This window comes from Aquarana catesbeiana, linkage group LG05, assembly GCF_042186555.1.
Source record: "Aquarana catesbeiana isolate 2022-GZ linkage group LG05, ASM4218655v1, whole genome shotgun sequence".
NCBI lineage: Eukaryota > Metazoa > Chordata > Amphibia > Anura > Ranidae > Aquarana > Aquarana catesbeiana.
The window spans coordinates 652727726-652743788 of record NC_133328.1 but is presented as its reverse complement, the minus strand read 5'-3'; the positions used below and the strand labels follow the sequence as shown (position 1 = coordinate 652743788).

Genomic DNA, 16063 nt, shown 5'->3' with positions numbered 1-16063 from the left:
TGTGTGTACTGACATCTCCTACCACTGTGTTCAACAATATATCCTACAACTGTGTCCAATGACATCTACCAATGTATACAACTATGTCTCCTACAACTGTGTCCAAATAGATCTCCTACCATTGTGCCTTATCCACCAACATCTCCTACCACTGGGTCCCAAGACATCTCCTACCAATACATTCACTGACATCTTCTTTCACTACATCCTATATTTCCTGTAACAGCATCCCCTGACTTCTACTATCACTTCAATCAAATTTGGCCATTACACACTTTTAGCTTCACCATGCACAGGATAGATGTTAAACAAAATCTTCTGACAGTGTATCTATCATCTCCTACCACTAACCTGATAAACACTTCGACCACTGACTCCATCGTCCATCAGTGCCGTCAACATTTCCTACCACTTACTCCATCCACAAGTGACATCATGACAACCCCAGTATCTTCTTCTACTGACCACATCATCTTCTTCCACCAACCCCATCATCTTCTTCCAACAACTCTGTTATTTTCTAACACAAACCTTATTATCTTCTACCACCATGACCACCTAATCGGCTACCACCATTAACTGAATCATGAAGAAAAAAGACTAAAGAACTCTCGTGGGGGATTTGGCGCTGTTCAAAAGTGAATTAAAATATAACAGTATCCCAAAAAGATGTGCATCAAAGTGTAATAACAAAATATGTGGAAAATACTATAAATACGTATATAGTAGACAAAAAGTGTGTCATGTGCAAAAACCACATGTGCAAAACATCACATAATATATAAAAAATCAAATGCGAGTAAATACAGGTGTAGCTGGAACATCAATGGTCCTATAAGAAATGAATAACTGAATCATCTACTACCACAGACACCATTCATTTCCACCATTGACTCTTATCATTTTCTTCTACTTACCTCATCATCTTGTACTACCACCTACCCCATCATCTTTTACTACCAACAATCCAATCCTATCATCTTTCATCACTATCCACTTCATCTTCTACCATTGAGGTCCCATTGTGTTCTACCACCACCAACGCCATCATCTTCTACCTCAGACCTGAATATTTTCTACTTTAGACCCCACCATTATTTTCCACCTACCCCATTAATTCCTACCACTGACCTCATCAACCTCCTTCAGGGACCCTTTATTTTCAACCTCATCATCTTTCACCACCAACCACATCATCCTATTCCACTGACCCTATCATCTTCCTCCACTGACTCCGATGACATTTCTGACTCCATAAGCATTTCTTATCACTCCATCTACCTCCTCCAGCAAACCATCCTTCCACCTCCATCAATAAGAAGAGATCTGGGAGGGTCCACTAACTTTGATACTTGTGATGAGCCTTTGCTAGCAGCAGTGTTAGGTAAAGGCCAAACAATCCAATGATATGGTGATATATTAGACAATTCTGTTGTAAATTCATATGACAGGACTACGTAGGGTAAAAAAATAGGGGACAATTATATTATAAGACAATAAAACCATCATATACAATATTTGGATTTAAGACTTACCAATTCTGGCACCTTATCTGAATGGAGCTCCCTGGGTGGTGGGCCTGTCCTCCATGATAACATAGACATATAGCAGGAGGGACACACTGTCCACTTTCGTCCAAGACCAGGCCTTCTGGACAGTTACACCCAGCCACACAGCTGCTCACTTCCTGGCATGATGCGGCTTCATTCAAGCGGAGGTCAGCACAGGTCTTTTTGCAGGAGGTGGAGCACTCCATGTACACCTGTCCACCTGTACACTGGACAGCTAAGGAGAAGACAACTAGTCACATGACTGAAGACCCCCCAACAAACCACCTCTAAAGAGTAGAAGATCCTCACAGAGGTGACATCAGAGAGTACAAGGGACCCCCATTGGTGCTTAGAAGGTTTAATGGAGAATTACTAGTGAAGATCTAAGCAGATCTGAGACTTACGGCAGAAGGTCTTGTTCCTCCAGTTCACTACAGTTCCCTCCTGGGCACACTGCCTGGCATATGCCGACACAGCGCTACACAGACAATCCTTACTGGATGAACAGCCACAAACGTCATACAGACAAAGCTGATGGAACGGTTCCCACTCCACCACGTCGTGACACACCTGGGAGCCAGAAAACAGAAAACGTACAAGAATCATCGTAAAGCCGGTCAACTGCTGACCGAATAATGCATCCATATCCAACAATAGAGTCAGCAATCCCTACCACCGTACCAAATACTATAGACTAGAAGGTGGTTCTCCCTACATAACTAGTCATAAAAGTCCACATAATGCATCTCATGATAAAGACAATTACAAAACATTCGGCCAAATAAATTCTGCCTCTTATTACACAATGTATACTGTGGCAGGGTGGAAAATGGAAGTTAGAGGGCAGTTTTACAGGTAGATCACAGGATTAAAAAAGGTTTGGAGGTTTAAAGTGTCACCTAGGGCTCTTACCCATACAGTGTGAGGGGCTCCAGGACATGTGTTATGTAGAGCAACAAGACAAGCTTGGTGGTTTTCTTATGGCTTGGTAAATCCTGGTTTGGGTCCTGGAGCTGGAAGGCTTTGGAGAAAGTTGGGAGGACTAAAGTCTCCAACCCTAGGTCCACCTGTGTGTGCAAACAGCTCCCACTGACACTACAGCTGTGCACAATCACTTTCAGTTGTGTAGGCAGGTGCAGTCTATATTCTCCACTGCAGATGGCGCTTGACCGCAGCGTCAATGCATATGGGAGAGGAAGTTGAGGAAAACCGGGTTTCTCTATGACTAAAACTGTGTTTCTCTATGACTATCGGTTACACAGGGCAGTGATCCAGTTGGATATTCTTGTCCCATGTGACCCTGGTGGCCATCTTGGGTCAGGTAGAGTCTATTTAAGACTCTGACCCAGGGTTTTGTCGTGCTTTTCGCGAGTGGCCAGTGTAGAGATAGGTTACCCGTCTGTCAGGGACAGCAGTAGAGAAAGGGAAAGGTTCCAGTGGAGAAGGGAGAGAGCAGGGACCTCTACCATATCAGGAAGCTTCCCCTTTGGGTTGGACCGACCAGGCCACATTCTGCTACTCATGGAAGACACTGTCGGCAACACTGAGTCTTCAGACTGCTGTCTCTACACTGCTCTGTTGTAAGTGGTCCCGGTCAGGTGAGCCTCCCCACCCGGCCTGGTTGTACGGTTGAATTGTTTTTACTATATATTGTTTCTGGCAAACTGGGACTCTGTGTGCTTACTGCCCACTGCACCATGCAGCACCTACCCAACATGTGGCTCACTCCAGGAGGCAGGTGAGCTTTACCCAAGATGGAAGCCAGAGCAGCTGGAGAGGGTGCATGTGTGCACCAGAGTTGGTTTGAGTTTGTCTGCAGGAGTGACAGACAATGTCATAAAGCCTTTGAGGCCAGAGCAAGCCAGGAGGCTGGTATGGGGAGGGGTAGTTGTTTTGCTGGGGAAATCTAAAATCCCCTGTGAGGGTAATCCTTTGTGTGGTGTTTGAAGCTTTTTTTATGCCAGTAAGCTGATGTCTACTCAGTCTAGTAGGGGTGTGATCAAGGTACAGCGTGGTGTGGAAGGCAGTAAACTCGCCGAGTCCAAGTCAGGCAACAAAGTCATATTATAGAAAGGTTCAACATAACTAATTCAGGCCCGGCAGGTGGGCACACTCATCTGGAGCCACTTATGAACTATAACAGTGGTCTGAACTTGAACATGCCGACGACGTCTACAACGAGGAGCAGAATGCAGCCTGGCCGGTCAACACCCAAAGGAGAGACTTCCTGAAGAGATGTAGACAAGGTCTCTGCACTGTCCCTACCCCTCTGGAACCTCTCCTTGCCTCTAAGCACTGTTTCTGTCAGACGGGGATTCTGTCCCTATGCTAGCCACTCGCATAAAGTGCACCAAACCCGGGAGCCCGAGTCTTAAATAGACTCTGCCTGACCCAAGATGTCCGGCTGAAGTCACATGGGGCACCAGCGTCCATTCGGACCACAGGAAGTCATAGAACAGTCAAGTTCCCCACAACTTCCTTATCCTCCTGCGCCATCTGCAGAGTGGGTTACATACTGCACCTACCTACAGGGGGATCTATCACTGTTACTGGAAGGGGAGGACTGGGGGACTGGGCCAGAACTAATATGATATCTTGGGCTGGTGGCCCTGAGTGAAGATATTTCACCACAGAGACTTCGATCAGAGGTGGACCCAAGGCTAGTGGCACCTGGTGGTCATTACTAAGCTATCTGCTCCCCATTCTGACCTGTTATCATAGCACCTGCAGAGGGAATTCTTCTGGTGCCAACTTCCTCCGTGGCTTTAAGATGTCATGTGACCAAATGTCGAGCGCCCCAAAGTAATGTGATGCTGTCACAAAGAAACACCCACCAATTACATGGGCACCATGGCACACTTTGCATTGTACACTTTCTTTATGTCCCTACCATGAGAGGACTGGTTAGTTGTGTTTGCCTCCGCGGGCTAAAGGTTTCCTGTCCTCCCAATGAAAGAGGCTCTGTGGGTCTAATGTGGCTAATTTGTACAAGAAGGGGCACAAAGCACCTCAATGCAATGCCCAATGTCCAAATTTCACATTTCAGACACCCCCAACACAGTGGGGTCCAGGTACTTCCCCCACAGCCCGGCTGAGGAAACACCAATCCGGTGTAGTAGTGAGGAATCTCGATTGAAGTGAATGGAAGAACAAATAGTTAAGCAAAATGGGTTAGACGTTTCTCAGCAGTGCTGAAGAAAAGACGTTTTTGTTTGCTAGTGTCCCGTCCCCCCTGTAGGCGGCGGTACAACCCGACTAGTAATCTACCCCATGTGGGCTTCTCTGGTCTCCCCTCAGTCACTGAATTCCGTGTCTCCTAATAATCACTAGCAGTGTGACCGCATACCTGGAACACTGAGCTTGAGATGACCGCACACATGTCCTCTGCAAATTCTCTGCGCTGCGTGTACGTCCCACACGGGTCAAACCTGACAGACCCCACGTCCGGGCATTCCGCCGACACCTTAAACTTATTGGCGAAGGCTGCGGCGCTGGTCTCAATGTCGCCCTCTGGGGTGGTGAAGTCATCATTGTGGTTCCAGTTGTAGGTGCCGCACAGACCGCGAACCTGGACAAGAAAAGGAAAGGTGACTTCATGGATTTGTGTGCTGGACCCCCTATTATTATATCTGATCTTCCTCCACCAGGCTTGTCTCATGGTATACATAGACACAAATTCATTTCCCCCGTACACCACAGAGATGATCTATGATGGAGAGTCATTGTAAATCTCATCATATATACGGATACATATTCATCACCACTGACCCCAGAGATGACCTATTATAAAATATCTCATCATATATAAGGACACATATTTATCCCCCGGATACATGACAGAGAGGACCTATGATGGAGAGTCATAGTATATCTCATCATATACAGCAGTGGCCTATAAACCTTCTACGTAAATGGCCAACTTACTGTCCTTCAGACTTTAGGGGGCATACTGTGACTAGTGGGAGTAGAAAATGTCCCACCGTTGGCATTAGGGTGAGTGATAGTGCCCCATCATTGGTATTAGGGGGAGTAATCGTGCCCCATCATTGGTGTCAGTGGGAGGAATAGTGCCCCATCATTGATGTCAGTGGGAGGAATAGTGCCCTATTGTTGGTGTCGGTGGTAGGAATAGTGCCCTATCATTGGTATTAGGGGGAGGAATAGTGCCCCATCATTGTTGTCAGTGGGAGGCATAGTGCCCCATCATTGGTATTAGGGGGAGGAATAGTGCCCCATCATTGTTGTCAGTGGGAGGAATAGTGCCCCATCATTGGTATTAGGGGGAGGAATAGTGCCCCATCATTGGTATTAGGGGGAGGAATAGTGCCCCATCTTTGGTGTCAATGAAAGAAATATTGCCCGATTGTTGTTGTCGGTGGTAGAAATAGTGCCCCATTACTGGTGTCGGTACTCTTGGACTTTAAAGGCATACTCCACCCTTCATGTCACATCCATATTTAGAGTAAAAGATGAAACATGGTTGCATTCCCCAGCCCCCACCCTTAAACAGTTCCCCCCCCCCCCCCCCCCCGAAAAAATCCTTCTGGCTCATTCATTGGACAGACTGGCTCCTGAATTCCACCCCTGCTTTGATGAGTTCATCCAGTGAAGAGCTAAAAGAACGATCTCTCACGAAGTCTTCTTACATTTGTGCACCACTAACCAACACTTAATCCTGATTGCATAGTAGGGGTTTCCTAAGACATAACCTGCCTAGCATCCAGCACCAGATAAATTCCAACACAATGGTCATCTGATTGACACAATTAAGTTGAGTTGCAACACCAGCAGCCACCAAATCCCTACTTAGGGATTGAGACCATTCAGCCGAAGCCTGGGAACTGAAAGTGGCGGATGAGTGGAATGACAGATTCCACCAAGGAGAAGATGGATCGGTCAATGGGAGGAATGGCAGATCCCATCAAGTAGAAGATGGATCGTCAATGGGAGGAATGGACGATCCCACCAAGGAGAAGATGGATCAGTTAATGGGGAGGAATGGCAGATTCCACAAAGGAGAAAATGGATCGGTCAATGGGAGGAATGGCAGATCCCACCAACGAGAAGATGGATTGGTCAACGGGGGAATGGCAGATCCCACCAAGGAGAAGATGGATTGGTCAATGGGAGGAATGGCAGATACCACCAAGAGAAGATAGAAGATGGATTGGCCAATGGGAGGAATGGCAGATCATACTATGGAGAAGATAGATTATTCAATGGGAGGAATGGCAGATCCCACCAAGGAAAACATGGATCATTCAATGGGAGAAATGGCAGATCCCACCAAGGAGAAGATGGATCATTCAATGGGAGGGATGGCAGATCCCACCAAGGAGAAGATAGATCATTCAACAAAATAAGGTGCGTTGGCATGGACCATAGGGTGAGTACATGGATTGAAAACTGGCTACAAGGGCGAGTTCAGAGGGTGGTGATAAATGGGGAGTACTCAGAATGGTCAGGGGTGGGTAGTGGGGTTCCCCAGGGTTCTGTGCTGGGACCAATCCTATTTAATTTGTTCATAAACGACCTGGAGGATGGGATAAACAGTTCAATCTCTGTATTTGCAGACAATACTAAGCTAAGCAGGGCAATAACTTCTCCGCAGGATGTGGAAATATTGCAAAAAGACCTGAACAAATGAATGGGGGAGGGGCGACTACATGGCAAATGAGGTTCAATGTAGAAAAATGTAAAATAATGCATTTGGGTGGCAAAAATATGAAGGCAATCTATAGACTTGGGGGAGAACCTCTGGGGGGATCTAGGATGGAAAAGGACCTGGGGGTCCTAGTAGATGATAGGCTCAGCAATGACATGCAATGCCAAGCTGCTGCTAACAAAGCAAACAGAATATTGGCATTAAAAAGGGGATCAACTCCAGAGATAAAACGATAATTCTCCCGCTCTACAAGACTCTGGTCTGGCCGCACCTGGAGTATGCTGTCCAGTTCTAGGCACCAGTCCTCAGGAAGGATGTACTGGAAATGGAGCGAGTACAAAGGGTAACAAAGCTAATAAAGGGTCTGGAGGATCTTAGTTATGAGGAAAGGTTGCGAGCTCTGAACTTATTCTCTCTGGAGAAGAGACGCTTGAGAGGGGATATGATTTCAATTTACAAATACTGTACTGGTGACTCCACAATAGGGATAAAACTTTTTCGCAGAAGAGAGTTTAATAAGACTCGTGGCCACTCATTACAATTAGAAGAAAAGAGGTTTAACATTAAACTACGTAGAGGGTTCTTTACTGTAAGAGCGGTAAGGATGTGGAATTCCCTTCCACAGGCGGTGGTCTCAGCGGGGAGCATTGATAGCTTCAAGAAACTATTAGATAATCACCTGAATGACCGCAATATACAGGGATATATAATGTAATACTGACACATAATCACACACATAGGTTGGACTTGATGGACTTGTGTCTTTTTTCAACCTCACCTACTATGTAATTCAATAGGAGGAATGGCAGATCCCACCAAGGAGAAGATGGATCATTCAATGGGAGGAATGGCAGATCCCACCAAGGAGAGATGGATCGGTCAATGAGAGGAATGGCAGATACCACCAAGAGAAGATAGAAGATGGATTGGCCAATGGGAGGAATGGCAGATCACACTATGGAGAAGATAGATCATTCAATGGGAGGAATGGCAGATCCCACCAAGGAAAAGATGGATCATTCAATGGGAGGAATGGCAGATCCCACCAAGGAAAAGGTGGATCATTCAATGGGAGGAATGGCAGATCCCACCAAGGAGAAAATGAATCAGTCAATGGGAGGAATGGCAGATCCCACCAAGGAAAAGATGGATCATTCAATGGGAGGGATGGCAGATCCCACCAAGGAGAAGATAGATCATTCAATAGGAGGAATGGCAGATCCCACCAAGGAGAAGATGGATCATTCAATGGGAGGGATGGCAGATCCCACCAAGGAGAAGATAGACCATACAATAGGAGAAATGGCAGATCTCACCAAGGAGAAGATAGATCATTCAATAGGAGGAATGGCAGATCTCACCAAGGAGAAGATAGATCATTCAATAGGAGGAATGGCAGATCCCACCAAGGAGAAGATGGATCATTCAATGGGAGGGATGGCAGATCCCACCAAGGAGAAGATAGACCATACAATAGGAGAAATGGCAGATCTCACCAAGGAAAAGATGGATCATTCAATGGGAGGAATGGCAGATCCCACCAAGGAGAAAATGAATCAGTCAGTGGGAGGAATGGCAGATCCCACCAAGGAGAGATGGATCGGTCAATGAGAGGAATGGCAGATCCCACCAAGGAGAAGATGGATCATTCAATGGGAGGGATGGCAGATCCCACCAAGGAGAAGATAGATCATACAATAGGAGAAATGGCAGATCCCACCAAGGAAAAGATGGATCATTCAATGGGAGGAATGGCAGATCCCACCAAGGAGAAAATGAATCAGTCAATGGGAGGAAAGGCAGATCCTACCAAGGAGAAGATGGATCATTCAATGGGAGGGATGGCAGATCCCACCAAGGAGAAGATGGATCATTCAATAGGAGGGATGGCAGATCCCACCAAGGAGAAGATAGACCATACAATAGGAGAAATGGCAGATCCCACCAAGGAAAAGATGGATCATTCAATGGGAGGAATGGCATATCCCACCAAGGAGAAAATGGATCAGTCAATCGGAGGAATGGCAGATCCCACCAAGGAGAAGATAGATCATTCAATAGGAGGAATAGCAGATCCCACCAAGGAGAAGATGGATCATTCAATGGGAGGGATGGCAGATCCCACCAAGGAGAAGATAGACCATACAATAGGAGAAATGGCAGATCCCACCAAGGAAAAGATGGATCATTCAATGGGAGGAATGGCAGATCCCACCAAGGAAAAGATGGATCATTCAATGGGAGGAATGGCAGATCCCACCAAGGAGAAAATGAATCAGTCAATGGGAGGAATGGCAGATCCCACCAAGGAGCAGATGGATCATTCAATGGGAGGGATGGCAGATCCCACCAAGGAGAAGATAGACCATACAATAGGAGAAAAGGCAGATCCCACCAAGGAAAAGATGGATCATTTAATGGGAGGAATGGCAGATCCCACCAAGGAGAAAATGGATCAGTCAATGGGAGGAATGGCAGATCCCACCAAGGAGAAAATGGATCAGTCAATGGGAGGAATGGCAGATCCCACCATGGAGAAGATGGATTGGTCAATCACTTCCAACTCCTAGTCAGAGGACAGAGCATTCTCCACGGGAAGAGTGAGCACTTAATTATTACTAGACACGAGTTGCTTGATATCATTGAGCTGTGTCCCTCAATAAACGATGTAGAAATTATCATAAGTTTGTATGTAGTGACAAAATAATAACCCAGAGAAAAGGAAACAAGCTGGCAAAAAAATTTAAAGACACACTATCCTTGGGGCGGTTCACAGTCAGTAAGGTGGAGTTCCTCTATTTTCCAATGCTGTGTGGTGTGTTATAAAGAGGGTGGAGGGAGATGTTCCAGTATTTGAGGGCTATCCAAATCTTGGGGGGACTGGGAGATATAATTGGGGTACAGATACCATGAAGACAGGAGAACCTGGCAATGTCCACTCTGTTTTCACTTTATTCACAGTCCTTCTATGACAATGAGATCCAGCAACAATCAATAACCGCTACATGTGATGAGTGTAGTTCCTCCCTACCTCTGTGGGTGGAGCTTTACCTTGTTGGCGAATGCTGGCTGCAGAGTGATATATGCAGCAGGAAATTCCATATTCCAGAGGAGATAAGCCCCAAATGTCTGTAGGAGGAGGAAGGAGGAGGAGACACTTCTGACGGACAGGTCGGGGCTCAGGAAAGGCAGTGTAACCTCCTGTCCATTCACTGTGGGGGGTCCTGTATGGGAAGAAGATAGGTCTGTCATGATTATAAACTGTTTAGGTGAATTGTAGTGAGGAAAATCTCATCACTCTGATTTCAACCCTACAAGACTCTTATTGTTCCCATTCTGGGGGACCTTGGAATAACCCCAATCTGGGGGAGGGTTACCTGAGACATGAAGTGTGACTGAAGTCTTGTATGCAGTGATAGTGATGGTGCGCAGACAGCTGACGGATCCCTGACTTCCACAGGCCTGGTTGTCCGCTGTGATGAGGAGCTTCCCATCCACATAATCCTGAAGAGAAGAGAAGAGAAAGAATGAGCCTTCACCTGGGACATCCCAAACCCTCTAAGCATCTGTCAGTTGGGTCGAAAACAATGGGCCTCCACCTGGGGCACTTCAAACACTCTACACATCTGTTAGTCCAGTCTAAACGATGGGCCTCCACCTGGGACACGTCAAACACTCTACACACCTGTTAGTCCAGTCTAAACGATGGGCCTCCACCTGGGACACTTCAAACACTCTACACATCTGTTAGTCCAGTCTAAACGATGGGCCTCCACCTGGGACACTTCAAACACTCTACACATCTGTTAGTCCGGTCTAAACGATGGGCCTCCACCTGGGACACTTCAAACATTCTACACATCTGTTAGTCCGGTCTAAACGATGAGCCTCCACCTGGGACACTTCAAACACTCTACACATCTGTTAGTCCGGTCTAAACGATGAGCCTCCACCTGGGACACTTCAAACATTCTACACATCTGTTAGTCTGGTCTAAACGATGGGCCTCCACCTGGGACACTTCAAACATTCTACACATCTGTTAGTCTGGTCTAAACGATGGGCCTCCACCTGGGACACTTCAAACATTCTACACATCTGTTAGTCTGGTCTAAACAATGGGCCTCCACCTGGGACACTTCAAACACTCTACACATCTGTTAGTCCGGTCTAAACGATGGGCCTCCACCTGGGACACTTCAAACATTCTACACATCTGTTAGTCTGGTCTAAACGATGGGCCTCCACCTGGGTCACCCCAAACCCTCTACATACCTCTTCAGGTGATAAAGCTATGTACCCGAGGCTCAGAAACATTTCAACTGCTGTTAATGCCTTGGACAGACAGCACCATGTATGTCAGTTTTTATTTTGGCCAGAGCTCCACTTTTACTGTAGTCAAACATTGATACATTGCTGACAGTGGTGATGACATACCTGCACCAAGATGTAGCCGCACTGCCCATGGAAGGAGAATCTTCTCCGATCGAACGTGACATAATGGGGGTCCCCGAGCACCGAGCACTCTGCAGAGCACTTCTCCCGAGAACAGCGCCATCGTCCGCCCCGACACACACTGCAATGAGGAGGAAAGCATTGTGAGGATCCCGGAATATCCAAATCTGTCCTCATCAGAAGGCCCCAAAGGGGCACATGGGATGGATTACCTGACATCAACCAATCACAGCCTGAGTCTGAATCTGGGACATCACACGTGTTTCAGACACTCCATGTTCATATAAAACGGGATCTGATAGATTGGGATCTGTCTGATCTGGCAGTGAGGTCATTGTAGTTATCAATAGGCCATCTGTAGTCACCACTGAGTGTAGCTGTAATGCCGCATACAGATGATCGGAATTTCCGACAACCAAACCGTGGTATTATGGTGTGAGTACAGTTGGTGGTATTATGGTGTGAGTACGGTTGGTGGTATTATGGTGTGAGTACGGTTGGTGGTATTATGGTGGGAGTACGGTTGGTGGTATTATGGTGTGAGTACGGTTGGGGGTATTATGGTTTGAGTACGGTTGGAGGTATTATGGTGTGAGTACAGTTGGTGGTATTATGGTGTGAGTACTGTTGGCGGTATTATGGTGTGAGTACGGTTGGTGGTATTATGGTGTGAGTACAGTTGGTGGTATTATGGTGTGAGTAAGGTTGGTGGTATTATGGTGTAAGTACGGTTGATGGTATTATGGTGTGAGTACGGTTGGTGGTATTATGGTGTGAGTACGGTTGGTGGTATTATGGTGTGAGTACGGTTGGTGGTATTATGGTGTGAGTACGGTTGGTGGTATTATGGTGGGAGTACGGTTGGTGGTATTATGGTGTGAGTACGGTTGGGGGTATTATAGTGTGAGTACGGTTGGCGGTATTATGGTGTGAGTACAGTTGGTGGTATTATGGTGTGAGTACGGTTGGGGGTATTATGGTGTGAGTACTGTTGGCGGTATTATGGTGTGAGTACGGTTGGTGGTATTATGGTGTAAGTACGGTTGATGGTATTATGGTGTGAGTGCGGTTGGTGGTATTATGGTGTGAGTACGGTTGGTGGTATTATGGTGGGAGTACGGTTGGTGGTATTATGGTGGGAGTACGGTTGGTGGTATTATGGTGTGAGTACGGTTGGTGGTATTATGGTGTGAGTACGGTTGGTGGTATTATGATGTGAGTAAGGTTGGGGGTATTATGGTGTGAGTACGGTTGGCGGTATTATGGTGGGAGTACAGTTGGTGGTATTATGGTTTGACTACAGTTGGTGGTATTATAGTGTGAATACAGTTGGTGGTATTATGGTGTGAGTACGGTTGGTGGTATTATGGTGTAAGTACGGTTGATGGTATTATGGTGTGAGTACAGTTGGTGGTATTATGGTGTGAGTACGGTTGGTGGTATTATGGTGTAAGTACGGTTGATGGTATTATGGTGTGAGTACGGTTGGTGGTATTATGGAGGGAGTACGGTTGGTGGTATTATGGTGTGAGTACGGTTGGTGGTATTATGGTGTGAGTACGGTTGGTGGTATTATGGTGTGAGTACAGTTGGTGGTATTATGGTGTGAGTACGGTTGGAGGTATTATGGTGTGAGTACGGTTGGTGGTATTATGGTGTGAGTACGGTTGGTGGTATTATGGTGTGAGTATGGTTGGCTATATTATGGTGTGAGTACGGTTGGTGGTATTATGGTGTGAGTACAGTTGGTGGTATTATGGTGTGAGTACAGTTGGTGGTATTATGGTGTGAGTACAGTTGGTGGTATTATGGTGTGAGTATGGTTGGTGGTATTATGGTGTGAGTACAGTTGGTGGTATTATGGTGTGAGTACGGTTGGAGGTATTATGGTGTGAGTACGGTTGGTGGTATTATGGTGTGAGTACGGTTGGTGGTATTATGGTGTGAGTATGGTTGGCTATATTATGGTGTGAGTACGGTTGGTGGTATTATGGTGTGAGTACAGTTGGTGGTATTATGGTGTGAGTACAGTTGGTGGTATTATGGTGTGAGTAAGGTTGGAGGTATTATGGTGTGAGTACAGTTGGTGGTATTATGGTGTGAGTACGGTTGGTGGTATTATGGTGGGAGTACGGTTGGTGGTATTATGGTGTGAGTACGGTTGGTGGTATTATGGTGTGAGTACAGTTGGTGGTATTATGATGTAAGTACAGTTGGTGGTATTATGGTGTGAGTACAGTTGGTGGTATTATGGTGTGAGTACGGTTGGTGGTATTATGGTGGGAGTACGGTTGGTGGTATTATGGTGTGAGTACGGTTGGTGGTATTATGGTGTGAGTACGGTTCGCAGTATTATGATGTAAGTACAGTTGGTGGTATTATGGTGTGAGTACAGTTGGTGGTATTATGGTGTGAGTACGGTTGGGGGTATTATGGTGGGAGTACGGTTGGTGGTATTATGGTGGGAGTATGGTTGGTGGTATTATGGTGGGAGTACAGTTGGGGGTATTATGGTGGGAGTACGGTTGGTGGTATTATGGTGGGAGTATGGTTGGTGGTATTATGGTGGGAGTACGGTTGGTGGTATTATGGTGGGAGTACGGTTGGTGATATTATGGTGTGAGTACGGTTGGTGGTATTATGGTGTGAGTAAGGTTGGAGGTATTATGGTGTGAGTAAGGTTGGAGGTATTATGGTGTGAGTACAGTTGGGGGTATTATGGTGTGAGTACGGTTGGTGGTATTATGGTGGGAGTACGGTTGGTGGTATTATGGTGTGAGTACAGTTGGTGGTATTATGGTGTGAGTACGGTTGGTGGTATTATGGTGCGAGTATGGTTGGTGGTATTATGGTGGGAGTACGGTTGGTGGTATTATGGTGCGAGTATGGTTGGTGGTATTATGGTGGGACTACGGTTGGGGGTATTATGGTGGGAGTATGGTTGGTGGTATTATGGTGTGAGTACGGTTGGTGGTATTATGGTGGGAGTATGGTTGGTGGTATTATGGTGTGAGTACGGTTGGTGGTATTATGGTGTGAGTACAGTTGGGGGTATTATGGTGTGAGTACGGTTGGTGGTATTATGGTGGGAGTACGGTTGGGGGTATTATGGTGTGAGTACGATTGGTGGTATTATGGTGGGAGTACGGTTGGTGGTATTATGGTGCGAGTATGGTTGGTGGTATTATGGTGGGACTACGGTTGGGGGTATTATGGTGGGTCTCTACACCAGTCTTTATCAACTTTTTGAACACAGAGGAACCCTTGAAATAACTTTCCCGTCTCAGGGAACCCTCTGCTAACAATGACTTCATCTACAACTCCTGAATACAGTGTGATGGTCACTGGGAAGAATGTTCCTTACACTTGTGGACTTCGGAAAGAATTACCCCCTCACAGATAGCTAAAAGATCATTGGTGCCAGTGGGAACTTACTCTATATTGTCAAAAGTATTGGGACGCCTGTGTTTACACATATGAACTTTAATGACATCCCAGTCTTAGTCCGTAGGGTTCAATATTGAGTTGGCCCACCCTTTGAAGAGTAAAGGCAGGCGTCCCAATACTTTTGACATTATAGTGTGTCTGAGAGGCAGAAATTGTTCGTTGCTAAAGGAACCCCTACAACCTCAGGAGGAACCTTGGTTGAGAAACCCTGCTCTACGCCGAGTAATGAGTATTAATGAGTACTCTGCTACACACCGGGGACAGATCATCTCTGACCGCCAGCAATGTGGGGGGACACGTTGCCTGGCCCTAACGTTGGACATCTGTCTCTAGGTGTAGGCGGGGACGTGGAAAGGAGCTCACTATTGGTTACACCTCTGCTGCCATAGCAACCAGTCAAAGAAGATGAAATATGAGACTTACAGAGCTTCATCCTCCACAAATTCCTAGAAAGGTCCTCTCATAATGGCAGCAGAACAAAGAGAAGTGGGAAGTATTATCATTATATCAATAGACAGGAGCAGGGAGGACCATTAACATCCTCCTGAGAAAGGAGCTCACCATTGGTTACATCTCTGGCGGATGGTCTCCTCAGGGGCGTATCTCTGTCTCCGGTGGTAACACGGACACGCCTCCTCCTGCACACACACCCCGTCCTCCAAGTACAGCCCGGCCGGACACTCGCACCCGCTGACACACTCGTCCCGGCACTGACCATCATCGGAACTCCCCACCGAGGCGCAGCTGGCCGGACAGGAGGACACGCAGTCCGAGTACTGCTTACCCATCATGCACTCCTTCTCTGCGGAGGACAAAAGATGGTCAAGAGGTCATCTACACCAGAACTGGGGGGGTTAGTATCTGGGGGAATGTTACCATAGCAACCAGTCAAAGAAGATGAAATGTGAGACTTACAGAGCTTCATCCTCCACAAATTCCCCAAAAG

General features: G+C 46.6%; 1 protein-coding gene across 1 annotated transcript in view; it reads right to left on the bottom strand.

Annotated features, from left to right (window-relative positions):
• LOC141146132 (SCO-spondin-like) overlaps positions 1-16063 on the bottom strand; it is a 146323-nt gene that overhangs the window by 111980 nt on the left and 18280 nt on the right. Inside the window, 7 exon segments of the mRNA XM_073632887.1 lie at positions 1536-1785; positions 1955-2120; positions 4897-5118; positions 10267-10439; positions 10593-10719; positions 11653-11791; positions 15679-15919. Coding sequence (XP_073488988.1) covers positions 1536-1785; positions 1955-2120; positions 4897-5118; positions 10267-10439; positions 10593-10719; positions 11653-11791; positions 15679-15919 — 1318 coding nt within the window.